Genomic DNA, 27,716 nt, shown 5'->3' on the forward strand with positions numbered 1-27,716 from the left:
AATCTGTGGTAGTACTTTCGAAACTCTAGTAGGAAAACAAAATTTCGAAAGACTATATTTACGAAAGCCATAGTTGGATTTTGCCCATTAACGTTAACGAACTCAAGTGCATTCGAGATCACATCCTACCATGAAAATTCCAAGTTTCTAGGACTCCCCGTTCGAGCGTTATAGTATTTATGTTTGGAAATTCCTTGAATTTGACCACGAATTCTTCATCATCAAATCAAACCTTATTCCTGGCTGAAAATTCGAAAATTACAGACATTGTGGCGAAATTATGAAGAGATCTGTGTGTGAACGAGAGCCCTAAAACAGGATTTCAAATCATTGCAGGCAATTTCATAGGAATATACATGTATTCATAATGAGACAACGATAACATATTATCAAAGACTAGTAGTCTGTGATATTATTGACTCGACTTTTAATGAGACTGACGACAGCCTTTGCTTTTAATGCACATCCTTAACCAGTTACCAGTATTATTAGTATTCTGTGGTTACCAGATAAAACTGTCAATTAGTCTTAAGTCTATGACAGTAGTAATGATTAATAATAACAATAATTAATTACATATAATAATAATTGTAAATTAATTTATGCTTACTTTATGTTATCTATCTGATTAAAGATTTTTCTACGGTTTCCTTGGTTTACTGGTTTCTTCATCCGATCTTGAAGGAATAAATAAAAGACTCGATTGAAAAGGATTTGAAAATTGAGGAAAAAGAAAGGATTCAAAGAAATATTACAATAATATATCTTTATTTGGTTGTACATCACCAATATGGGTGATCAGACTAAAATGCCTTATTCATTAGAAGATATTAAGAAATTATGTAAGCCACCATCAGAAGAAACTAAGGTAGCTATTTATTGATGTTAAGTTTCTTTAAAAAATTGATCATTTTAAGGACTTCATTATGCAACAAACTATGCTTCGTATTAAGGATCCTAAAATGTCAATTCCTTTTTATACTGAAGTTCTTGGTATGAGTTTGCTATGTAAATTAGATTTTCCTGCTATGTCCTTCTCCTTGTACTTTGTTGGATATGAAGATGGAAATGGTTCAGATGCTGAAATAAATACTCCAGAAAGAGCAGAGTGGGCTATGAGTAAGAAAGCTACTATTGAATTGACACAGTGAGTACTTATAGGTTTGAAAGTACTGAAGTTACACAGTAAAAATAAAGTGATAAATGTAAGAAGGTCATTGAATCTTCTGCTATTTGAATGTATTCCTTTTTTAGCAATTGGGGAACTGAAAATGATCCTGAATTTAAGTATAATACTAAAGATACAGGCTTTGGTGAGTTTACAGCTGTATTGAATCCATAGACGTATCAAAGGATAATAGGATAATAAGTCTATGATTGAATCTATGCAGTTCATACTGATACGATATTGCATAAAAGTGATTTCTCATTTTTATATTGTAAGAAGTTCACAATGCTTGTTATAAATCAGCACAAGTTAAATTTGGTGATAACTTTTTCTCATTTCTGTAGTAAAACGTAGAAAAAAAATATTAATTACATCTGTATAATTTTGTAAACATACACCATAGCTCATTTGTTTTTTACGAGAACTCTAACTACATGAATTAACATTCATCGAGTTTCGTTGAATGAAACAAATTACTGTTTTGTTTTTTTTCTAGCTATTGTCATTTTAACGCCATAAGGGGGTTGTCTAGTTCGAAGGCTTTTTTGGAAAACCATTATAATAAAATAATTTATAATCACTATAATATATATTCAATAATATTTGAACAAGCTTTGTGAATTTATTGAGTCATTATATCGATCGTATTGAAGACCTAGCTATCAAAATGAGAAGATTAACTCATAAATTTTATATAATACTCAAAATCCCAACAAAAATGATTTTTTTTTGCAAAAATTTTTATGCTTTGAAAAAAATATTCAATTTTTTTGGGGCCGCTGAACTGGGTTGAAAAGACAACTATAATAGGTACTGAGTGATCTTGGAAGACTTTCTAGGAGCCGCTTTTGAGAAAAACCGGTGGATAGAAGACATATAGGTTAAGAATGGAGTTTATATACTATATATACTATGGGTACCAGGGCACTGTGGGGTTGAAGGAAATGAAAAAGCTGATGAACTTGCAAAAAGTGCATCAAGGTTAACACCTGCTGGACCTGAGCCTTTCTGTGGGCTAGCAAAAGACCAATATAAAGCTTACCGAACCAAAACGACCCCAGTTCAAATAATAATAAGAATGGAGATCCACTTCAATATGAACGAGTATTTTAAAAGGTCAATTTTGGAAACACTGCTGCCTCCGGATTTCGTAGGAGACCATAGGGCGTTGTGGAACACCGCGAACAAGGTGGCAGAAGTCAAGAAGTGTCCACTCAAGGACTGAACAAGCTAATCACTATGGCAAAGCATCTGAGGCAATCTAATCAGAACTTATACCTACTGGTGGACTTTTTAATAATTAATTCATGGTAGCACTTACAAAATTTAGAAAGTTTTACTGTTTACGGCTGTTACTTTTGATCAGTTCCGAAAAAAACCCTTTTACTCAAATCTCCTGCACACAAGTGATTTTTACTATTACGAAATATTGCATGAGACAAGCTGAACTCTATAAGATATCGAGCATGTGGTGCTACTGTGAACCTTTTTTATTGTGTCAGTATGAACTTCATCAAAGAAAAGACTTTCATTTTAAGTAACATTTTATTTATTCTCAGGCCACATAGGAATAATGGTCCCAGATGTCTCCAAAGCATGTGAAAGATTTCATAAGTTTGGTGTTAATTTCATCAAACAACCAGATGATGGAAAAATGAAAGGAATTGCTTTCATAACAGATCCTGATGGTTATTGGATAGAAATTTTAAATGATAAAGGTACTAAAAAAATTCTCCAACAAATATCTTGAATTACATATTGAATATTTAGTTGAGTTGTACCTTTGTTAGATTGTTTAACAGGAACTTTAAATATATATTTGTTTATGAATCCTTTATTACTTGTATGGTAAAAGCTTCCCAATAAAAATGGGATGATGAAAATAAGTCTATTTTCATTGAATTTCTATTATTCCACTCTCCAAGAAAATAGCAATTTAATTGTTCATTAAATCCATATCACACTAGCCCTTTTTTTGTAATTTTGTCTAATTCTGAGCCTAACGGTACATGCTTATAAGGATAATAATTTTTATTGTTACATTACTATAGTCATAAATAACCAAAGGAATCATAGAGAGAGAGAAATAAACTTTATTGATTATTATGAATCAAATGGCTATCGACCATAGTCTTCCTGCCGGTTACATGAATTCCTATTTTAAAAAACATATATATTGATTATAAAGGTGTTATTTCAAGGATATTAAGTATTCAAAAAGTGGTAATGCTTGAAATTTTGTTAATGTTGTAGTTTCTTCATAGTAATAGTTATAAAATATTTCTCTTGTTCTGATTTGAGATTAATTTTTTGCTTAGTTTATTAATTCAATCAAGTATTGGGTCTACATCTGTAGTGTCATATAAAAGTTGGTTCGAAAGATTGTAAAGTGAGTTGTTTGGGTTTCTCAATTTTGTGATTTTTCTGAGGCAAGATCTTTCTGCTACTTCAATGTTTTTTAACGTTATTTTTGTGGTGTTTAAAAATGTTGTAGATCCATATTCCAATAGAGGCCTGCATATCATCTTATATATTGTGCTTCCTGTCTTGTAACTTATTCCTAGGTTTTTGTAGGTGAGAGATCTAGTGTCCTGCTCTAGCGATAACTGCTTTTTATGTGTGCTTTGAAATTAAGTTTGTTATCTATTTGTATGCCCAGGGATCTAAATATAATAATAATCTTTATTTTTTGACCTTAAATCAATAGGAACGACCATGCTATTTCCCAATTTGATCTTTTTAGAGTTTGCCTTGATTTTGTGATTGAAAATTATCAACTTGGATTTATTTGGGTTTGGCTGTGACATCTGTAAGTTCTTGTAGTTTCTTCATGCTTTTGTTTATTGTGTTATCATGTGCAATTAAAGTCGTGTCAGCAGCGAATTGTAGTATGTATGCTTGTTCATTTATTTGATGTTCTCTTTCGTTGTTATGGTTGTACATGTCGTGGCAGTATAAATTGTATAGTAACGGTGAGTGTGGTGAACCCTGAAGTGATGTAAAAGTCTCTGAAAGTTCGCCCCTCACGCGAACCTGAAGAGTTCTATTTCTTCAAAATTGATCGATTGTTTTCAGTAGATAGACTGGAAATTGGAGACGAAGGAAATATATTTCCCCTTAAGGAATCTATTACAGCCTTAAATCTGATAAAGTTGTTGATGAACATAACCAGAGCAAAAATTCAATATTGAACAAACATAACCAATCAATTTCGAATAGAAAAGGGGGAGGATGATATTAAAGAAATCTGTATTTTTGATCACCATCAATTCAAGCCCTAAAATAACGAGTACAAATCTACTGCTGATAAACGAAGGAGACATTTTTTTATAATGACTTCTGTATGAAGAGATGTGAAAATCTACCTTTCGCAAAGCATTAAGCAAATCGAAATTTCACGAAAAAAAAAATTTTTACAAAAAAAGTGTTATGAAAATTTGTATGTTTTGTACTATGAGAATAGAAATGCAACGGAATCGTTTGAATTGGTATTCTGTAACTCCAACTATAATTACTGTGGATATCAATTACGAATTACATTTGATACAGAATACTCAATTTGGACGCGATAAAAGTGGAACATTCCGATATCTCAGATTCAATTTGTTCATTTCTATTCGATTTACAGAATAATATCTGTTCCCAGAACGTAAAAATAAAATGAATAGTATTTGCTAGTGTTTTATTGAAAGAAAAATAAATTCTTTTTTAAATCATCAATAAAAAACATCCTTATTATTTGTTACAAGTGGCAGCATTGATGTATGATTTCAATCTAGTCATTGTATGTTTGAATAAATCTTCCTTTGCTGAATCCTCGGATGTTCCTTTTACCAAAACAGTTAAAGTGGTATCCACATTAATGTTTAAAGCTAAAACAATTGGGTTATCTTGAAGTTTTATTAATTCATATTGCAAACCAAGCATATCCAATATGTTTTTTACACCATGTTCATCTTGTAGTTTCAACAGCTGAAATACACAATTCCAATTATTTATAGTGATCATATTTTAATCTACTAAAAAAATAGTTATACAGAGCAAGTCCAAAGGTTATACATTAAATTTAAAATTACTTTCATGAAATAAAACACTTTTTTCACCATTTTTTCAGATTCGGCTTTGGTGGGATGATACAGGCAGTTAAAGTTACAAAAAAATCATTTTTTCTTTGTAGTTTTAACATGGTTATTTAGAATGAAATGGATTATAGTGTAAAGTTTTCTATAACTAAGAGACATATTCTTCAACTAATTTTTTCTTATGTTTAATGGTTTACAAATTATAGCCTCGCCTATCCATAAAAAAGTACTAAATTATCATAAAAAAAATTTGAGGTAATCTAAAGTCACTATCAGAATACTCAATCATTTTAGGAAATCAAGGTAATGCCTTGAATACAGCTTAGCCATTGTTTTTTTTTATGAACAAAGTCATAGATAATTCACTTTCTTCCAAGTGACTTGTGAATTAAGTCTTTTCAATAACTGCAGAATAAGTAACAAGAATAAAACCTTGTTTCACAAGCATTTTAAATTGACGTCATTTTATGCTTTCATTAGAAACGTCATTCTCATTTCACTGGCTTGGTGCAAGACTATCCTAAGTCCAATTCTTGTTGAAATTGAGACATTCGGGGAAAAAATCGCAAGACAATGTTTTTCACAGTAAAATAATCCTAAGTCCGTATTTCTCATTTCAAGTTTGTCAACCGAAAAAAAATCAAACTAACCTAACTTTAACCCCATCTTTTCTACTGTAGTGAAAATATCCTATGTCCTTATTTAGGACTTAGGATTGCATGTATTTTAAAAATTTTCGAATATATGGACTTGACCAAAATAAAAGGAGTATGAACCTTTGACAGCGATTATCTCGCCTTTATGCGAAATCGACTCAGGATAGTCTTGCACCAAGCCAGCGATTTTTGAATAGTTTCTCTTACTGATTTCTGCTTCACCAGTGCAAGCGTGCACTTAGTGGAACATGTGACGTCATGCACTTACGGGTTATCTCAGGAATTGACATTTTGACAAATGAAGCTAAAAATGATAGCTCTATTCAGTGCACTCTAACCAGAGATCTCTCACGACTGCATTTCACAAGTCAGTTATTAAAACCAGAAATAATTTTGACACAAAAATGTTTTCTCATTGAAAATAGCACTCTTTTTTAGAAAAATAAAAATTCGCCAAGCACCAATTATATTAAAATCGAATAGGTACTCTCAACAGTTATGAAAATGCAAATAGGTACTAAAATGCACTTTGAGAACTGCGTCGTCTTTTAACTATAGAGCATGGTACTTTTAAACAATTTCAGGGTTTTTTTTTCAAATCGACAAAACGTTCTCTGATAAGTTTGACTAGGTGATTTCAAGTTCAAAAATATAATTTCATATGCAATTGAAAAGATGCCTGTATATACGCTTGCTATTAACAAAAAGTATAGGTTGGTTTGCTGGATTTTAATGTGTTGACAGCCATTTGAACAAGTGCACCTCCTATAAGTTTATAATAATATGCAAAATGTCATCTACTCTCAGTCTCATTATTTGTGGATCTAGCACCGTTCATCCAAACAAATAATATAATTAATAGAACTTCACACTCACAATGATTGAGTTCTATTACATATTCAATGTCTGATAAATCCACTTATGTAAACTTACCTCCTTAAAATCATTTATTTCCAAATTTTTCTTTTTCATCAATCTCTTCAAACAATTTGGGAAGTCAACTATTTTTGCCTTCTTGCTATCAATAACTTTGGAATTTTTTTCAGCACTTTCTTTCTTGCTATCAATAACTTTGGAGTCGTTTTCAGCACTTTCCTTCTTGCTATCAATAACTTGGGAATCTTTTTCAGCATTTTCCTTCTTGCTATCAATAACTTTGGAAACTTTTTCAGCACTTTCCTTCTTGCTATCAATAACTTTGGAGTCTTTTCCAGCACTTTCCTTCTTGATATCAATAACTTTGGAATCTTTTTCAGCACTTTGCTTCTTTCTATCAATAACTTTGGAGTCTTTTTCAGCACTTTCGTTCTTGCTATCAATAACTTTGGAATCCTTTTCAGCACTTTTTTCTTTTCCTTCTTCAGAATTTTCTTCGAAAGCATTTTGCCAATCAGAAAGGCATATGTCCAAATTGGGAATAATTGTCATAATCCTGTGGAAATGATTCAAACAATATTGAATATTCAATACAAAAAGTTCTTACTTTTCAATCATCTGTTTTGCTGCCATTTGTTTGGCGCGTTTCTTTGTGATTTCAGTGCTCTGAGTTGTTAAGGAACTTATCTTACACTCGTAAGTGAATTTTCTACAATGAAGAGGCCCAACATCAGATACCTGACGAATGAAAGGTTCCGGAAGCTTGTTATGAGCACAACACTCCTGTAGAAAAACTGAAAAATAATCATTCAATTAAGTTACAATCTAAAAAGACATTGAATTAGACATTTTATGAATGATGTCAAAGGCTCATTATTAATAGAGACCAGATTATATGCATTTGAGAATAAAAATGCATATTCTGCCAATTCGCACCAGTTATTTTTACTTGTATCAAAAATCTGCATATTTTTGCTGTATTTACAATATTTTCTATAGGGTACCTAAAGAAGTGGCGTAAACATATTCCAAAGGTGCATGTAAATTCATAGAATTTATAACTACATATTTCCATTAGAACCAAAATTCTCATTTGGAGACAATCAAAAATGTGGCCAAAAGTTCAGAGTCAGTTTATTCATTCAAAATAGCTCTGATTAGCACTCATTTCTCTCTCATATCTACAACAAGATCTACAAGCATTAGAGAACTTGAAACTCATGGTTTGCCACCAACTATTCATTAAATTATTAAAATCCGCCAATTAAACTCTAAATCTAATCGTCTAAAAATAAACTCAAAGAAAAATTTAGAAGAACTTTTATGTATTTAATTAAGTTTCAGATAATAGTTTCAAATGAAATATACTGTATGTATTCATGTATTTTACAGGAATAAATAAATAAAAAGTTAGAGGTAAGGTAATGGTTCTTTTTTACCTATAAAAATGCTCTTAGTGATCAAAGGCACAATCTTACCCCTGAGTATTTGAAACAATACCTCTGATTATTACCGGCGTGAACTTGGCAGCCACTTTTCAGCAGCCGATTTCATTCCAGCAGCCAAACGACCAGTGGCGTCGGTAGAATTTAAAACTAACGAATCGTTCTGTTTTTGGGGTGCAACGCAAGAATTTGCTTTTTGAGTTTACTTGAACGACTTCAGTCAAGTTTTTATGACATTTCAATGCACAAAACAATATTATAGATGAACTTGGATTATGCTGATCAATGAAACGACGGGGTATATACAAGTATTTTCACGAATGAAACCTTGAAAAACGTTTAGCCAAGTTCATATTCAGTATTATTACTTCTAAATAGCTACAGAATAACATATCCGAAGCACATCGATTTGCAGGCCGTCTGAGGGGTAGTTTACACTTGTGAATTTTTCGAAATTTTCAAAAATGACCCTGTCAAAAATGTTTAGCCAAGTTCATATTTGGTATTATTACTCCTAAATAGCTAAAGAATAACATATCCGAAGGATTTTGATTTGCAGGCCGTCTAAGGGGTAGTTTACACTTGTGAATTTTTCGAAATTTTCAAAAATGACCTTGTCAAAAATGTTTAGCCAAGTTCATATTTAGTATTATTACCCATAAATAGCTAGAGAATAACATATCCGAAGCACATTGATTTGCAGGCCGTCTAAGGGGTAGTTTACACTTGTGAATTTTTCGAAATTTTTGAGAATGACCCTGTAAAAAATGTTCAAATGCTTAAATTCATAAACATATCGAGAAAAAAAGAAGATTTATTTGATGATTTAACAAAACATAATATGAACATCACATTAATGAATATAAGATAGAATCAATAAAATGAATATCATATGAAAATTTCGAAAACTTCACAAATGTAAACCACCCCTTAGACGGCCTGCGAATCGATGTGCTTCGGATATGTTATTCTGTAGCTATTTCAGAGTAATAATACCAAATATGAACTTGGCTAAACATTTTTGACAGGGTCATTTTTGAAAATTTCGAAAAATTCACAAGTGTAAACTACCCGTTAGACGTCCTGCAAATCAAAATCCTTCGGATATGTTATTCTTAAGCTATTTAGGAGTAATAATACCAAATATGAACTTGGCTAAACATTTTTGACAGGGTCATTCTCAAAAATTTCAAAAAATTCACAAGTGTAAACTACCCCTTAGACGGCCTGCAAATCAATGTGCTTCGGATATGTTATTCTGTAGCTATTCAAGAGTAATAATATCAGATATGAACTTGGCTAAACATTTTTGACAGGGTCATTCTCAAAAATTTCGAAAAATTCACAAGTGTAAACTACCCCTTAGACGGCCTGCAAATCGATGTGCTTCGGATATGTTATTCTGTAGCTATTTCAGAGTAATAATACCAAATATAAACTTGGCTTAACATTTTTGACAGGGTCATTTTTGAAAATTTCGAAAAATTCACAAGTGTAAACTACTCGTTAGACGGCCTGCAAATCAAAATCCTTCGGATATGTTATTCTATAGCTATTTAGGAGTAATAATACCAAATATGAACTTGGCTAAACATTTTTGACAGGGTCATTTTTGAAAATTTCGAAAAATTCACATGTGTAAACTACCCCTTAGACGGCCTGCAAATCAATGTGCTTCAGATATGTTATTCTGTAGCTATTCAAGAGTAATAATACCAAATATGAACTTGGCTAAACATTTTTGACAGGGTCATTTTTGAAAATTTCGGAAAATTCACAAGTGTAAACTACCCCTTAGACGGCCTGCAAATCAATGTGCTTCGGATATGTTATTCTGTTTCTATTGAAGAGTAAGTATTCCAAATATCAACTTGGCTAAACGTTTTTCAAGGTTTCATTCGTGAAAATACTTGTATATACCCCGTCGTTTCATTGATCAGCATAATCCAAGTTCATCTATAATATTGTTTTGTGCATTGAAATGTCACAAAAACTTGACTGAAGTCGTTCAAGTAAACTCAAAAAGCAAATTCTTACGTTGCACCCCAAAAACAAATCGATTCGTTAGTTTTAAATTCTACCGACGTCACTGGTCTATTGGCTGCTGGAATGAAATCGGCTGCTGAAAAGTGGCTGCCAAGTTCACGCCGGTCTGATTATTTACATTTACAAAAACACGAAAATGATAAATATTTGTTAATTATTGAATTTTATTATGATTATGAGTTTGAAATCTACCAAATTAATAAAAAAAAGTTTTCATCTTGCCATTTATATGTTATATTTTTTATATCTTTATTTGTAATTTTTTTTATATATGGGGAAAATAAATTCATAATTATATAATATAAATCAAAAAAGATGATTATTGTTTTTTTAATGCATAATTTGACAATTTTCATAAATTTTTTAACATTTTCTTGCATATAGCATATGTCAAGTATTTCATGTTGCATATAATCAAGTCTTTAATTATTAATATTGTAAATGATGAATCAATATTGAACAAGAATTTGGATAGTTGTGTTATTGTATATAGCCATGAAAATATTCATAAATAAAAAGTGCCATTATTGTTTAAAACTCACCAACAAAGTTGACACTCAATTTTTTATCATTGTCATTTTCACATTTGTGTAGATTAGGATCATAATCTTTAGGTGGAAAATCCAAGTCAAACATTTTCAAATTATTTAAAGTTTCAAGAGCATTGTATGCAGTATTTTGTTTTGCCACTTTCTTCGATCTAGAAAATAAGTTAGTTGACTATACCATTCCATTTAATCTGATGGATGTATTTGGATATAGTTAATCTTGTTTATTTCATTTTACAGGGGATTTTTTTTACTTCAACTGAAAAAACTTCTTCTCAATACTGAGAAGACCCTCGGAATTGATTTAAAAAAAACATAAACTAAGATTTCATCACCTTCCTTTTCCAGTAACTTTTAAGCCGGCAATTCTAACTTCGAAACCAAATTCATTATAATGTTTTTCTTCCATTGTTAGTTCTTTATAAATCGGTATACCAATTTTCTTCCTCATTGCATATTCTTGAAGTACCATTACAGGAGTTTTGAAGTTCGCCGACATCTTGAAACAAATTCCTTAAAAAAATATTAAGATTGAGAAAAACCAGGAAATATAAAGAATACAGACAAATAATTTAATTTGAAGTTCAACTTTTCGCTATATTATTATGCGAAGAAGATATCTGAATAAATTGATAATCTCTCCTTTCTACCAATTGGATGTTTTATATGGAAAACGTTATACTTACACTTAATGAGATCGTTAGGAAACGAATGCGTATTGAAATTTTTTTTTTCGTTCCATGAGAAAATTTACCATATGCATCCTTTTTTTTGCTTCTGACGAACATCAGATTATTTTGGTTTCACTGCTTGAACTAACGTTAACAAATCTTGAAAAAAGTTCTTATAAATATAGGTTATCATTCTACTTGTTAATGGACCATAGAGTGTTGACACAACTTTATTATTATTATTACTTTCAAAAAGCCAATCCGCCCCAAATAAATGATAATTTAAATAAAAGAGTTTGATCATTGTATTTTAATGAAAAATATTATTTCTTGTTTTCCTGATTTGAAAATTGAGGATATTCTTGATAATTTACACTTTAGTACATAAAAACTATTAGTCTTATTTTTTGACTTCTCGTTTAATTGAACTATTTTTGACTCACGTCATGATTCATCATTCAAATTTTGGAGATAATTAATCAGTAAGAATTGACAATGAAAATATGTTAATGTGAGTGTTGATAACATAAAAATCATGAGTGAAGAAACTAAAAGAGTTTTGCAAGATATATTGACCAAAGTTCCTGGTTTATATTGTATACTAATAACAGACCGAGAAGGCGTTCCTGTTGTAAAAGTTTGCACAGAAAAAGCTCCTGAAGGAGCTATGCGATTTGGATTCATATCGACATTTGGTTTAGCAGTGGACCAAGGTAGCAAACTTGGTTTGGGAAGAACATCTACTCTCATATGTTATTATAATCAATATCAAGTGATTCAAATGAATAAACTACCTATTGTAATAACATTCATTGCAAGCGAGAACTGTAATACAGGTCATATAATGGCACTAGAAAACCGTTTAGAATCATTCATTTCCGAATTAAGTTTAGTGGTTGCTGAAACATGAATTGAGCTCAGTTTGAGTCAAATTAATTATTGTAAATGTATATACATATATTGATAGAAAATAATAACATTTTTATTTACATACTCAATCTCTATAAAGAATTATAGGAAAATTATTAGTTATATGATGGTCATTTTCAAAGATGATTACGATGTTTACTTCAAATTCTGAAAATTAACAAAATGTAAATGAGACAAATAAGCAAAATTATAATGTTATGGAAGAATATATTCATGTAAAAATAAAAAGATACATACATAATATGTGTGGAATCTTGATAATTCAAAGGACTAAAACATTTATTAGAATTGTCAAGGATCAAAGAGAGGTTTATAGTTCCACAAGGAGATAAGTAAAGTGTGTATAATATAAAATTATAATTTCTTTGGATGCGTTCTATCTAAACAGTGAGCAAAACCAAACTATTGGATCAGGATACACTATCCTATTGTGAATTATGGCTCTGGATGTTATGGACAACATTATTGGTTTGATAGAAGTTATCGTTTCTATAATTAAGTTTCCTAAATTGAGAAATTAATAAATATGTATATTCGACAAGAAAAAGGATAATTGAAAATGAAATAAATCTAATCTACCCATTGTACAGAGTGTCCACTTATATTTTGATCCCTATCTTCTACTTAAATTACTTATATGAGATGGAAATAATTTTCAACATGTACTAGGTGTCCCATTTTCGTTGCTCACTGAAAACATAATAACTATAAGACTTAGACAAAAAATCTTCAAGGACCCCTGATCTATTTTTTGAACAAATTAGGTATCAGAAAGCATATTATAGATATCTTTATTCGTACTCGAGTTACAGGGCGTTTCTAAAAAATATTCTGCTGTATTTTTGTTTCTGTTCAAGATATCATCTACCATCTGGAATGTTTCGACAGTGCAATTTCAAATTTTGGCCCTCATAGCCCACTAGTTGTTTTTTCAATTATGTAAGAGGACCAAAGGAAAAATTTGGATGGTCGATATGAAGGAATCGTTTGATATTTTTCGATTCTGTCTTCATATTCGTGTTAGGTATAAAAAAAAGTATAATCGTCGAAATTTTAACAATTTCGGATGAAATTTTTTTTTCGCTGTAGACATTTACAAAAAAAAAATTTTGTTCGATTTTTGAAAAAATTTTTTCACAGAAATTCTTAGAAAATTGAGTTGATTCAGAAAATGAAATTCAATTTGACCACCGAGGAAAAAAATGTCAAACGTTGTAGGTTTTCCGCCATTTTGAATTTTTTTTTTTCAAGGTTCTTTACCTTTTCTGAATTGAGCACTCAAAAATACTCTGATTTGACCAAAAATCGTAACTTCAAAGGTTATACATAACTGACCACACTCAATTGACCATATTCACCGTCGCCATATTGTTTTGCGACAATACCAACTACCCAGTGTTCCCAACGCAGAAATTTTGAGTTTACTAGAAAAATACCGCTAATATCAAAAATACTATCAGCCATAGAGACTATTCTTCCACTGACTATTTCCAAAAATGAAGCGAAGCCTTCATTTATACACTCGGCCACAATTAATTTGTTCAGAAAACGACCTTTCACTAATGTTTTTATTTCCAAAAGGTGAAATTTTTGCAAAATATTGTCCCAAACAAGTCTATCTGACGTAGCAGCCAGAAAAGGTACACATAAACTTCACTTAGAAACTTTATATTGTGGAATTTTTCTAGTAAACTCAATATTACTTCGTTGGGAACACTGGGTAGTTGGTATTGTCGCAGAACAATATGGCGACGGTGAATATGGTCAATAGAATATTGGTCAGAAATGACGTTGCACACCCTGTATCTCGCTTATGCTTGGAAAACGAGGCATATGTCATAAAGCAAATATGATTCCCCCGGTGTCATCTACATGACTATATAGGTTTGTCCGGTATAAAATGAAATACCCTGCAATCTGCATAAGGTGTCTTATATAAAAGCATGGTTTCCAAGCCATAGGTAAAAACAGGAAGGATGCAGCTGTCGTAGGCTTTTTTCTTTAGGTTGATGGTACCTCTTTGTCTTTAAAGATATATTTCATATTTCCGAATGCTACTCATGCCAACTGAATCCTGCGTTTTATTTCCACACTTTCATTTTCTTTGCCTAATTGGATTTTATGACCCAGATATATATAATGATCCACATTTTCGATGGTAATGTCATATTCATTGTTGCTCATTATCTTGGTCTTATTTGGGTTCATTTTTAGGCCTATTCGCTTATATTGTTCGTTTAACTGATTCAGCATGGTGTTCAGTTCGCGAATGTCAGTGCTCAGCAAGACTATATCGTCTGCGAATCTAAGATGATTGAGGAAGCTGCCGTCGTAAAGAAGGGCCTATAAACATATAGGCCCTTCTTTTGCCATTCAAGCTTCTTGAAGATATTTTCCAGTGCTAAGGTAAATTACTTGGGAGAGATGGTATCCCCTTGTCGTACGCCTTTGCCAAGTTGTATTTTGTCTGTTTTAGGATCGTCATCTATTTTAACGTGGAATGTAGCATTATCGTAAATATTGTTAATAATGGCAGAATATCTCGAATCGATTCTCGCATCATCCATTACTGTTTGTTACCAGGTTTCAATGCTATCAAAGGCTTTTTGGTAATCTACAAACGCCAGATATAGGGGATGTTGTATTCCGTTGTTTTTTCAATGACTGTTTTGATTGCTTGCAGATGGTCATTGGTGTTAAAGCCCTTTCGAAAACCTGCTTTCTCTGTTGGTTGGTAGGAATCCAGTTATTTAGTCAGTCGATTTTCGATAATCCTAGTGAAAAGTTTATACAGGTGTGACAGTTGGCTTATTGGTCTATATAGTTTTCTATATTTGTATGAACTCCCTTTTTGTATATTAGCACAACCTCTGCATTTTTCCACGAATCCGGGATTTTTCCCCCCATTAGGCATGTATTTAGTAGCACGCATATTGTCTCTATTAATGCTTTTCCACCCATCTGCAGCATCTCCGGTGTTATTCGATCTTCTCCTGGGCTTTTGCCATTTCTCATCTGTTGGATTTCTCATCTGATGGTGATATTTCCGGTATGTCCTCTAAGCCTACGTTTATGATGTGTTTAGGAGGTCCGACTTGGTTTGGTATAGTCGTTTGATAAAGCTGTAGAATTTTTGTATTTTCTGTTTAATTTTCCTGCTTATCTGTAACCATCATTACATGCTTGTTCTTTATTTGTATAATTTTTTGTTTCCCCCTCGTTTAGATCTTTTCTCATTTCTTTTTTTTGTTGTTCTATTTAGATCATTATATTCTGGGGCATTTCTATCAGTTTTTCTTCTTTTTTTTATTAGTTCTCTAGTTTTGGGTTTTGATTTAGTTTCTGATTGTTTTTTTATCTTACTTTATATTTTACTTGTGGCTGTAGTTATCCCCTGCTTTAACCCATTAAATGTCTCATCTATGTCCTTATCCTGGAGTGTTAGTGACTTTAGTGATTTTTCTAGTTCCTTCTGATAGGTTTCCTGATTGAGTTTCAGAACGTCTTCTTTTGGGAATGTGTGTTTGGTGAGTAGTTTTCTCCTTTCTATGTTAGTATTTATTTGTATTTATTTATTGTTTTTATTAACGAAGATAAAGTCTACTTCATTCTTCGCTCGTCTGTCTGGACTTCGCCACGTTCATTTTCTTTGAGTTGATTTTTGAAATGAAGTATTTATAGAATACTTCTCCCCTATATCTCTTAAACGGTAATTGATTTCTATGATCTGTTATGAGTATCATATAAACCTTAAAAATTACTGAAAAAAATATTTTAGAATTTATCAAATATCTCGAAAAGAAACCAAGATTTAGCGAATTATCCGAAAAGTCGTATTTCAGAAACCAGATATCTATGATCTGCTTTTTGATCTTATTATTTCGAAAAAAGAGTATGGGGGTCCTTGAAGATTTTTTCTCCAAGTCCTATAGTTCTCGAGATGCTTTCCGTAAGCATTGAAAATGGGACAACCTGTACCTTCCAGAATTCCAAAAATGAAGAAAATACGAATCAATCAATTTGGAAAACATATTTCATATATATTTTCTAATGAAAGATCTTTTTTCCTGTTTCAAAATATGTGTTGTTTGGTAATATTGTATTGAGCTATTTTCCGGTTAATTATTTTAGAATATTGAACCACAAAATGTGGACAGCCTGCTTCACGTAAATACTTTTCACATTTTTATTCAATATTCTGAAATAAATTTTGTTGCCTGAAAAAAAAATGGGAAAAACTCCAATAAGGAAAACAGGGTATCCCTCGGAAGATATCGCACCTACTATGCAATAAATAACAAATTAACCAATTTCCGCCATCAGTAGTTGAGAAAATGATGTGAAGCCAGGTGCTTTTGTGTATTCGTTTATTTATGTGCCAAAATTGCACTCTCTATTTTTGGGTCTATAGGTATATCCGAGGGTGCAATTGGTATGACGAAATTAAATTTATTGGGTATAATTGTCACCAAAATATATAATTTTTTTCGATATTTTCGTTGAAGTTTCTACGATTCTGATAACGATATCAAGATTAAATACTGCACGAAGTTTGAAATCGTTTTTTTCTCATAAAATTTTAAACTGATCGCTCTAATATTTAGTCGCAATGTCTGATTTTAGAATGATGTCTCAAACGATCAGGTTCGACTCACTGATGACGATTTCGCGGTCCAAATCAAGAATGTCCAATCGTGACTATAACAAATGAATTAAATTTTTAAAATAGAGTCGGATCTTGAAGTCTAATATGGAGCGGTTAAGTTCGGTAATGGGTAAAATTCGACCAGGGGTTCCGTAAATATGGCCTATCGAATTTTTTGTCTTCCTGTTAATATCAAAACTGCAGATTGAACCCTGATGAAAATTTGCTACAAGTTGATTTAGAACTTTTCTTCTCATAATCTCAGAAAACACTATTCCCGGAAACAAACTTCTGAGAAATTTTCTTGGATAGTTTTCAATTTATAGGATTCATGTCCATGTTTTTTCAAAATATGTCTTACTGTATGGTCTGGAATGGCTATTTTTTTTTTGAAATTCAAGTGCTGAGCATAAGCTCATTTGCTTCTACAAAGGCGTATACATTGAAATGTCTCTTTGACTCTTCTTCAGAGGGGGTACAGGTTTCTTTATCTTCATGATAGCATTTACTATATATGTTGATACAACTGGATTTTTCAAAATGATAAAAAATATTCAAAACTGTTTGAACAGATAGAATTTGTTGACCAGGATAAGCAAAAATAAAATGCCTAACAACTTCATTTGCGCTGCTAGCTTTAAAAAATCATTTGATAATATTAAGTTTTTGCTCAGATGAATCCATTATCTTTTGAATGACAATTCTTACTCTGCATAAGGATCACACGATAGTGGAAATGATGCAGATGAAGATTTGCATAGGTAAGAGATGCAAAGAGTAAAATATTATCCCAATGATACCTTTTGGTGTTTGGGTGAGGAAAATATTCATTCTGAAATAAATGATCTTTTTTAAGAAGTTTATTGAAAACTCACAGCTCCGAATTGAATGGTAGTAATATATCATCACCCACTACGTCCACTGCTGGACAAAGCCACCCCTTATAATAACGAATAAAAAATAAACCCTTTTTTCTACCTGGCAACAAAAGATGTCAGGTAAAAAATTGGACCACATTGGAGGGTTTCAAGGTCATTCCTTCCTACCTATTCTACACATTTACTGGGAAAAGGGGAAAACGTTGTCCCTCTCTGTTTGACTTTCGTCATTCTTTATGCATTTCTTTTTAGCAGAATTGACATTACATACTGAAATACTGACTTGCCTGCACTGTATATGTCTATAATATCAAACATAATTACCATTCAACATAAAAACTTACCTATTTTGAAATTGTGTTCAATGAGCGTTGGACAAGTAAAAAGTCTTGGAAATATCATATAAATGGGGATCTCTGTATTTTGAGGAATATCTCCATCTCCTATTTGAATGTTCTGTATTTCAGTGGCTGAAATATGACCAAAATATTATGATAATATTTGCAATATATGTCCTATCTACAATTTGAAGTGGGTGTTACAATTCAAAATGCTCACACTCTTTAGCAAATCCTTCAGCACAACCACAAGTTTCAACTCGAACTAATTGGACCTCCAAGGAGCGAAGAGGTATGGAGCATTTTTTTAGTTTCAAATGGCCTCTGAATGGTTTAGAAATATTGCAGTATGTTGAATTGAGTCTTCCTGTCAGGTGAAAATCTAGGGCACCTGGTTATTACAATAACAGATGATTAGGGTCCAGTGGACCTAGGTCGTTAGTTCTTTATATGTTTATTACTACTACTACCAGTACTATTCTAAATATATGTATGAAACACTTAAACTAACCTAAGGTATTACCGAGTATTGCTTGTGGAGTCAAATTTATGTCAACTCCTCTCATTTCTTTAACAGATGGTAGAATACTATGTTTACTTTGTACTAGGAACTCTTGTGACTTTTGTATATCTTTAGACAAGAAAGATCTTCTAATATCACATTTTAATATGTAGCAAATATTGACATAAACACCATGATAGGTTTCATATAATATTCGGTTTGATTTGGCTTTCAAGGGTATCTGAAATGGTATTTGAGTGACTCCTGCAGGTATCTTACTACCACTGCTTATTTCACATGTAGAATTAACAAGTAGAATAGGCTGAAAAATGTTAAAGTTCAGTGATTGTTATTTCTCATCAGGTAAATTAGACTTATAGGAGCAGACTCAAATTTCAAATCCCTTTTATTATATACCTCATTAACCAACCTTTACAGAGCTGTAAAAGGCATCGATTATGCCAGCATTTCTTGAGCTTATCTGTAAATTAACAGCTCCTTCCATGGTCAACATTATTCCATCATGTTTGATATCTGTAGATGATGTTATTTGAATGATACCATTGACTTGTTCCTAAAATTTCCAAAATCAAGTCACGGTAATTTTAAATTTTACTAGGGGTTTCCCCTAATTTATAATGTTTTATTTATTCGATTTAACTAACCCCATCGTGATAAATTTTGTCTGCTCTTTTAACAATTATTTCTACTGTTATTGACATTGTTCAAATAATTCGAGGTGAGGACACGGGTGCGAAACGGAATAATATTATTTTACTTTGTAAAATTATTTCATATATATATATATATTTGGTTATATTAAGATTAGGGGTCTGCAACATGCATAGAATACATGGTAATAACCATAGACCTAATATCATGTGATATTAGGTCTATGGTAATGACAATATATTTGTGTTCTATGGTGTGGACCTTAGAGCATTTATAAGATGAACGGAAATCGCCTTGTAATTGACGCATTTGTTTTGTATGGCCAATACCTTTTTTATATTCTAAACCTTGAATGATTATATCTCAAAGAACACTAATGTACAATTTATCTCTGGCTAGTCCATAGAAATATTATCTCATCTGAAACCATATATTAACATATTATTCTATGTCCTACTTTTGTATTTATTTTATCTATGAAAACTTTCTGTGCTTCAATCAGGAAAGCAGGCTGCAGGAGTGTAAATCTTTAAATTCGATTCACAAATAACTATTTGAAAATGAGGATTATTACAAGGAAATTATGTTCTATGAATACACTCACAGCAGATAATTTGAGAAATTATTTAAAAGGATGTAACCGCTTCGAAGGAGTGCTGAAAAACGTTAGTTGAATAAAAAAAAAAGTTGAAATGTAGGGTTAGGCTACTTTTAGAGAATGTCCTTTTTTTGTTTTAGAATTATATAAAATGTGTACGAATTTAAACATAAAGTATTTTTTCTGTAGTTAGAGGTAATAAGCCTTGAGAATGGTAAATGTGTAGCCGAGATGGACATAAAAAAAGAACACACAAATCCTATTGGAACTTTGCATGGAGGTTTAACTGCTACCCTTGTAGATGTTATATCATCGTATGGTTTAAGTTCATTGGAAAAAGCTAATGTAGCTCATGTATCGGTTAATTTGAATATAAGGCTAGTTTTGTATAGTGTAGTCAAGTTTTGAGAAACTAATGACGTCATATTGATTTCAGGTATTTGAAAGGAGGACAAATGGGAAAAACAATTGTTATTGAATCAGATACAGTCAGGTGTGGTAAAACACTTGCTTTCCTAGAAGTTACTCTAAAAGATAAAGAGACTGGAAGTATATTAGCTAAAGGTGAACATACCAAATATTTATTGAATTCCTCATAAAGAGTTGATCCAGGGTGATATTGAAGCTTATAGAAACAAAACACAATTCGTAGAAAGGATATTGTTAATAATGTATAGTAGACATTCATGTGTTGAATCTTTGATATTCCAATTAGATGAATATGAGATAATTTATGATATTTATTTTTTAACTCCTACTATTATATTTAATATATTCAGCTTTTATAACATCTTGTCCAACAATGTAGCCAACATAAGAAATTTCTTTTTTAGTAAAAAAATAACTTGGATTGAGTGTGATTGACCTTTCTCTATAGCATTTCAACAATCCAATGATTCTTTTTTAGTGTTTGCTAAAAGTTTCATCATTTATTAGGATGTAATCGACGTTTCTAGATTTGTTCATCGAAAACATCTTCTTTTTCTTCAATGAGATTATGTATTTCGAATTAGCTCACATTATTCTTCTTTGTACGTTGGGAACTGTATACATTTTTGATATATCTGCCATTCAATATAAAAGGTAAAGGTTTTGGAAATTGTTAATGTAAGATGCCTAGGTTATTCATTGAATTTCTGTCAATAAAAAACTCATTCACACTGTGGTTTGAGGTCTTTTACTGTTACTATAGGTAGTACACAGCAAAGGATGAATAAGGGAAATAAAAACAGGTACTCACAATTATACAATTTATTTTTCAGAGAGTATGTACATAGATATTATTTTTCTTTATCGGTTTATCGACAACAGACGCCGATAGCAGATAGTTTTTCGGTATTTAGCCATCACAGGAACTGGTGTTGAAATATTCGATTTTCTTGGTATTTACAGCTGGGCGTAGAAAGTTCAAAGAAAAATCTGTCGATGCATGGAATTAATTCTTGAGCTTTTTTGCAGTTAGGCCATTATCCTTTTACTACTTCATCTCATTGTAATTCACCTCTGGTGAAGTATCGTGTTCTGTTCCAGCAGATGGCAATATACCAAAAAAAATGTTGTGTACTAATTACACAATCTCTGTGCCAGATGATGTTTGACTTTAACATACACTTCCTAGGGAAGCGCCTTCTTCGGTCTTTTATGCTTTCTAGGGGCTTCTTCATCACAGTCGCAATCCTTTCATATAAGAGTTGTTTCTTGTCAAGTATCACTCCCAGATACTTGGCCTCATTTTTCCATTCGATCCTCCTATCGAACATTACGACGTGCCCTTGGGGATATTTCTTCTTTCGGCTGAAGAGAACAGCTTTGCTCTTCTCAGGGTTTACTTCATTTTTTCACCGAAAGAACCAAGATTGAATTCTCGAGATGGCTTCTTGCCATCCTTGACATTTTGGGATTCAACGGACTAACAAAAATGCATGCAATGGCGGCATTGTCAGCGTAAAGTGCCAAGGAGGTGTTCTCTATTTTCGCATGTCGGATACATATAAAGTTAACAATAACGGACACACCCGAGATCCTTGCGGAACACCGGCGGAAAGAGACCTCTCTGAAGACAATACTCCGTCAACATTGGTTCTAAACTTGCGAGAATGCAGATAAGAAGCTACGAGTTGAACCATGGAGAGTGGTAAACCGTCCGCAAGCAGTTTGTATAGCAGTCCTTTGTGCCATACTTTATCAAACGCCTTGGCATCCGAGGATACGGCTCCTATTACTTGTTTGCGGTTAAATCCATCCATCATTTGTTCTACTACTTGGAGCACTTGTCGCACAATAGAGTTCTGGCTTTGAAAACCGAACTGTTCCAACTGTATGATATCTTTTCTCATTTATTACCTTCAATCTTTTCAAAAAGTCCGCTTCCGTAATCTTTCCTATGCACGAGAGAAGACTGATTGGACGGTAGTTCTACGGGAATCTAGTGTCTTTGCCGGGCTTGTGGATTTAAACCACGTGGTCTTTCTTCAATTCCTATGGAAAGTGCTATAACATTGACTATATTCGTCAGTGCTACTAAGGCTTCTCTGGATTCTGGATCAGTTGCGAAACTAATAGCTTCCGTCTTTTTGAAGTCTCTTCTCACTTTGCAGTATGTAATTAGGGATTTATTGGCTTTCGACTCTTTCGAGGTTATTTGCGAAAGCTTCAACTTTTTCTTCTGGACTATATACCATTCCTTGTAGACCGTGAATCGGCGGGGTTGGCTTTCTATCTGCTTTGGCTATGCGCCAAACAGTATTGTCTTTTTTGGAAAGAGAGATTATAGTTTCCCTTCCCATCGATTCTCTCGAATTTTTCTGAGAGCCTCCTTGACTCTAGCGTCGACCTGATTGAACACTCGACGGTCCTCAGGGCTTATGTGTTCTGAGCTCTGTACTTACCCCTATCTGTGCTTCCCCTGATAAGCTCCTTGATATCTTGTCTGTCAAGAACCGCAAATATAATTTTTTTTGCTCTTATATGCATGTTTTTTTTTAAATTTTGTTACGTTTTTGATTGAAGTTTTTTTTACTGTAACCCTCTTGTAGTCACCATATGGCACGGTTGTAATTGATTATAAGGATGTCGATTCGCATGTCATTTCCCAATGTTAGGTCATTGTTTCGCACTTTATTAGAATTAAGAAATACGGTTTTATTAGATTGTTACGATGTTGTGGGAATATCTGAGACACGGCTGGGGCCGGAGGTTTCAGATTCACTTATAGCAATTAGGAGACATCGTGAGAGACGATAGATGTTCCAGAGGCGGAGGTGTAGCTTTTTCCTTTAAAATAATTTGTAATATTCTGATATATTCTTCGTGAGTGATACGGTATTCGAGGAGTTGTGGGTTCAAGTGAGGATGTTGAATAAAACACATATGCTTGGTGTTCTTCACAGGCCGCCTAGGGGGAATATTTCTGATTTCTTTGAGTTATTCGAGAGACGGTTATCAGGCTATCAGCCTTATGAAATAATTTGTGGAGGTGATATCAATTTGAACTTATTGAACTTGACTGATCAGAATGTAATCACTTTTTGTGTAATTATGTTGGGTCTCTTAACCTAAAACAATTTATATGGGAACCTATAACAATCACGGAAATCAAGGCTTCACTTTTGGACATTATTATTGTTCCTGATGATGGGGCTGATTTTGAAGTTGGTATGAGGGACGTTTGAATTTCTGATCAATTCAAGACTTTTTGTTGTATAAACTGTCTTAAAGTAAAAACTAGTAAAACTTTCAAGAATATCAACATAGATTTGCTTTCGTAGTTTTTGTCGGCTATTCCATATGAGAATATTGTTTACTTGAGGTCGATCAATGACAAGGTGAAACAATTAAATGACTTTTTGATTGATATTTTTGACGTTTTAGCACCCGTAATCGAGCGTAGTACTCGGAGGAGTAAATCACCATGGCTAACTTGTGTAGTGAAAAAAATGATTAAACTTGAGCAAAAAGCCTTTACTCAATATTGAAATAAGAGAGATGACGCAAGTTGGAGATATTATAAACAAGTTAAAAAGTAAAAACCAAACAAGTTTCGCAATTCGTCAGGAGAAAAGGAATTAACTCAAGCAAGTAGTCACATCGCATAATAAGAGTGTTTTGGAAGAAGTTGAAAACATTAGGTGTATATTCTAAAAATAATAATATTGATTATCCCGATTTTCTTGATAGGCCAAATGATCTGAATAGTTTTTTTGTGCGTTCATCATTTCAAAGTAATTCACCTGACCCTGATTTGTTGAATTTCTACAAAACGAACAGAGTTTCGGTCTCCAAATTTCGATTTCACACGGAATCGAAAGACACAGTTAGGGAATTATTGTTGAGTAGGAAGTCCAATGCGGCAGGACACGACTGTTGGTAGTAAATCAACATTAATATACCGTGGTATATTACTGCGAACGCCACCTATGTAATATTCTATGTTACCTATATAGTTTTTTCTTTTCTGCGAACGTTTAAACCAACAGTTAGTCTTGAATTTCAACGAGTGAGTTTCATTGCTTTTAAGTTTATAGAATAATATATTCTTCCACGTTAATTTAAACAACGACGAAATTAATTTGAATATGTTGATTCTTTGCCTTGATAGAATTTTGTCTTTTATAACGAATATAATCAACTCCTGCATTTTAGAGAATACATTTCCAGATGCATGTAAACTATCAAAGGTGTTGTTGCCCTTGACCAAGAAGTCAAGGGTGGAGGACTTAGACCAATCAGTATTTTGCCTTTACTTTCGAAAGTTTTGGTTATATTTGGATGACAACAATATACTCCCTATATGTGCCAGTCCGGATTCAGGCTAGGGTTCAGTTGTACAACTGCTCTTTTAAATATAACTGACGAAATATTCGCGGCGGTAGATAAAGGTTCTGCTCGACTACAGTAAAGCGATTGATCGTATAAATCATGAGTTGCTTATGAAATACACATAAAAAATAAAAAAAAAATGAACTCAGCTCTTCAGGAAGTGAGTTAAGGAATATTAGAGCACAGTAAATAAAAGATCTACAGAACATGGCAGTCCGGTGACTGGGCAAAAGAAACCTATCCCCATATCTCGTATCCCTACCCTGTCTTGAATTAACAGACATACAACCACTGGCCAGGTGAGAAGGAGCATCCACTGACTCCAAAAACCGACGGGTGGAAATTGATATTGTGTATCTTTCTCCTATTTTCCATGATGAGCCAGCCTGTGGAGGCCGCTAATCAGACGACAACAGCTGTTCTGCATCCTCTGTATACATTCTCTTCTGTTCTCAACCCTCCACAAACAAGGAACCATGAAGGAAGTCACAATAATTGAACTATGATTAAACTGAAGATTTACATATTTTTTTTCTCAATGCCGGGTTGAGTACATGCCTATAAAAATAAAGGAGTTTCAAATTGCCAAAAGCTTTACTTATTAAATCGTGCACACAACCTTCATCCCGAATTCCTAGCCGACTTTTTCATGATCAACCTAGTATCATCAAGAAATACGACCTCTATCGTGGGCATTCAATAGATTATCAACAACAGTTGTGAAAGACGTATTCTTCTTTGAGCTGGTAGTTCATATAGGTAGGCGTCTGCCTGTTAATAAAATTAGCCAGCCTCTTCCGACGTAGTCGTCCAGCATTCTTTCCAAAGATTCGGTGGTCTTCCCTGGGCTCTCTTCCCCGTGGGTTTGTTCTGCCTTGCTCCTTTTACCAGTCTGTTGTCCGGCATCCTCTCTATGTGCTTATTCCAGTATTTTCTCCTCTGTCTCACAAACTTTCCCACGTCTTGAATCCCGCTTCGTTCCCTTAGTTCCCCTTTTCTCAACCTGTCCAGTAAAGTCTTTCCATGTATTCTTCTTATTATCCTCATCTCTGTTATTCTCATCATTTGTGTTGTCCTTGCCGTATCTGGTCTTGTCTCCAGAGCATAAGTAATGATGGGTCGGATGGCTGTCTTATATATTCTTACTTTGCTGTCTATGTTAAGATATTTATTGCGCCATACAATATCCTGAAGACAACCTGATATACTCGATGCTTTCATTGTCCGATTTCTTACTTCCCGCTTTAGGTCTCCGTCGCTAGTGATGTCTGCTCCTAATTATGTGAACTCTCTCACCTGTTCCACCATCTTTCCATCAATCTCCAGTTTACATCTTACGGGTTCTTTGAATGTTACCATACACTTTGTTTTGGTTGTGTTTATGAGCCTATTCAATAATTTGGCTTCCTGGTTGAAAGGGTGAAGTATTCTCTGTAGATCGTCTTCTGAGTCAGAAATCAATACGGCGTCATCGGCGTAGGAGGCAACATGAAAATACACATTCTCCATCTTGTATCCCGCTGTTCCTGGCAGTTTTTCTGTTATTCTTTCTGTAATCAAATTAAATATGAGAGGGCTTAGTGAGTCACCTTGTCTTACACCTTTATTTATCTTTATATCACTGGATAGAAGTCCACCTGTTCTGATGTTTGTTGTGCAGTTTTGGTTTATGTCAAGGATAATTTCAATTGGTGAGGAATTAAGTACATACTTTCTCCCTTAGTATATCGACGACATCAGAGTCGAACCCGGTCGAACGCCCTGCCCTGGTCATATCCACAAAACACATCTAAGCTGGCTTGTTGTTTCTCGGTTATTTGTCTGATAATGAATATCGCGTCAATGGTCGACCTGTTTTTGAGAAATCCCTGTTGTTCCTCTCTCAGTTGTATGGTTTTGCAGAGTTCTTCTGAAATAAGTTTGGTGAACGTCTTGAGCACGCTATTAAGTAGGACGATACCGCGCTAGTTTTCTGGTGATGTTTTTCTCCCTTTCTTGAAAATGAGAATTGTGATGCTCTTCTTCCATTCGTTCGGGATTCTTCTCTGCTTCAGAATGTGTTCGAAAAGATTTTTTATCTCATTTTTCAGCTTTGCTCCTCCGGATTTTAGCAATTTGTTAGCTATTCCGTCAGGACCGGGACTTTTTCGATTTTTTAGAGACTTCAAGATATTTTCGATGGCCTTTGTTTCGATGTTGATCTCATGAGTTTCCTCATTGTCTTTTGCTTGAAGGAGATTCTCTTCTCCACTATAGGATGTTCTGAACTATTCTTCCCATTCCGTCATCGATATTTTGTCGTCACCGTGCTTAATCTTTTTCTGAATCCGCATTAGTCTCAAACAAAATTCCCTTCTCCCCCGTAACCTGATATATTTGGTTGTTTAAAACACGTTCAAACACTTTAGAGATAGCTGAGAGTATGCTTATTAACCGCAAATCATCATTTCACTCTAGATTACATTTCTTAAGAATAGGTCGACAGATAGAAACCTTCCAGGAATCCGGATAGTAGCCCTGTTTGATACATCTATTGATAATATTAACGATGACTGAATCAATAAACAGACTGCTGTATTTGAGCATAGTTGCAGAAATTTTATCACTTCTCAGAGCAATAGACTTCAGAGCATTAACAATTGAATTTAACTCAGTGACATAAGTCATGGAAAAAGTAAACGTGTTGTTACAATTAAATTTAGTACTTTCATAATGGTTGATGGTTTCTAATATAGAACCTGGGGTAGCACGGAGAAGAGATGAAAATAAATCATTTATATCTTCCGGATTAGAAATATTATCAGGAATAATATGATCTTTCTTACCATGGTTGATGTTCATAC

At 33.1% G+C, this 27,716-nt stretch overlaps 3 protein-coding genes across 5 annotated transcripts; 2 read left to right on the top strand and 1 right to left on the bottom strand.

Annotated features, from left to right (window-relative positions):
• Positions 1 to 511: 511 nt before the first annotated feature.
• On the top strand, positions 512 to 3,070 carry LOC123676723 (lactoylglutathione lyase). The gene is made up of 4 exons (XM_045612880.1): positions 512 to 868; positions 918 to 1,147; positions 1,255 to 1,313; positions 2,728 to 3,070. The coding sequence occupies exons 1-4, from the start codon at positions 791 to 793 to the stop codon at positions 2,916 to 2,918; spliced, it is 558 nt and encodes a 185-aa protein (XP_045468836.1). The 5' UTR covers positions 512 to 790; the 3' UTR covers positions 2,919 to 3,070.
• Positions 3,071 to 4,836: 1,766 nt separating this feature from the next.
• On the bottom strand, positions 4,837 to 27,716 carry LOC123676721. Of its 3 annotated transcripts, none has more exons than XM_045612878.1 (10): positions 27,699 to 27,716; positions 19,216 to 19,359; positions 18,795 to 19,107; positions 18,504 to 18,674; positions 18,290 to 18,415; positions 11,157 to 11,334; positions 10,816 to 10,973; positions 7,390 to 7,576; positions 6,840 to 7,338; positions 4,837 to 5,140 (listed from the first exon to the last, which is right to left on the bottom strand). In XM_045612878.1, exons 1-10 carry the CDS (start codon positions 27,699 to 27,701, stop codon positions 4,904 to 4,906), a joined length of 2,016 nt encoding a protein of 671 aa, XP_045468834.1. In that variant the 5' UTR covers positions 27,702 to 27,716; the 3' UTR covers positions 4,837 to 4,903. The 3 variants fall into 3 exon arrangements, with proteins under 3 accessions (XP_045468834.1, XP_045468833.1, XP_045468832.1); XM_045612877.1 differs by lacking the exon at positions 27,699 to 27,716 and adding an exon at positions 19,451 to 19,624 and having other exon boundaries at positions 18,807 to 19,107; XM_045612876.1 differs by lacking the exon at positions 27,699 to 27,716 and adding an exon at positions 19,451 to 19,624.
• Positions 19,924 to 20,785, top strand: LOC123676725 (acyl-coenzyme A thioesterase 13-like). The gene is made up of 3 exons (XM_045612882.1): positions 19,924 to 20,122; positions 20,245 to 20,432; positions 20,492 to 20,785. Exons 1-3 carry the CDS (start codon positions 20,018 to 20,020, stop codon positions 20,652 to 20,654), a joined length of 456 nt encoding a protein of 151 aa, XP_045468838.1. The 5' UTR covers positions 19,924 to 20,017; the 3' UTR covers positions 20,655 to 20,785.

Source organism: Harmonia axyridis, chromosome 3, assembly GCF_914767665.1.
Source record: "Harmonia axyridis chromosome 3, icHarAxyr1.1, whole genome shotgun sequence".
Taxonomy (NCBI): Eukaryota; Metazoa; Arthropoda; class Insecta; order Coleoptera; family Coccinellidae; genus Harmonia; species Harmonia axyridis.

Bases quoted from the DNA above. Each gene is read 5' to 3' on its own strand.
- LOC123676721 (XM_045612876.1), bottom strand. From the start codon at position 19,507: ATGTCAATAACAGTAGAAATAATTGTTAAAAGAGCAGACAAAATTTAT. The intron at 11,335-18,289 runs GTAAGTTTTTAT...TATTTTTTTAAG, and splicing joins TGAACACAATTTCAAAATAG to GAATTTGTTTCAAGATGTCG. The intron at 7,577-10,815 runs GTGAGTTTTAAA...ATTATTTTTCAG, and splicing joins ATTGAGTGTCAACTTTGTTG to TTTTTCTACAGGAGTGTTGT.
- LOC123676725 (XM_045612882.1), top strand. From the start codon at position 20,018: ATGAGGATTATTACAAGGAAATTATGTTCTATGAATACACTCACAGCA. The intron at 20,123-20,244 runs GTTAGTTGAATA...TTTTTTCTGTAG, and splicing joins TCGAAGGAGTGCTGAAAAAC to TTAGAGGTAATAAGCCTTGA. The intron at 20,433-20,491 runs GCTAGTTTTGTA...TATTGATTTCAG, and splicing joins TCGGTTAATTTGAATATAAG to GTATTTGAAAGGAGGACAAA.
- LOC123676723 (XM_045612880.1), top strand. From the start codon at position 791: ATGGGTGATCAGACTAAAATGCCTTATTCATTAGAAGATATTAAGAAA. The intron at 869-917 runs GTAGCTATTTAT...GATCATTTTAAG, and splicing joins CACCATCAGAAGAAACTAAG to GACTTCATTATGCAACAAAC. The intron at 1,148-1,254 runs GTGAGTACTTAT...TTCCTTTTTTAG, and splicing joins GCTACTATTGAATTGACACA to CAATTGGGGAACTGAAAATG.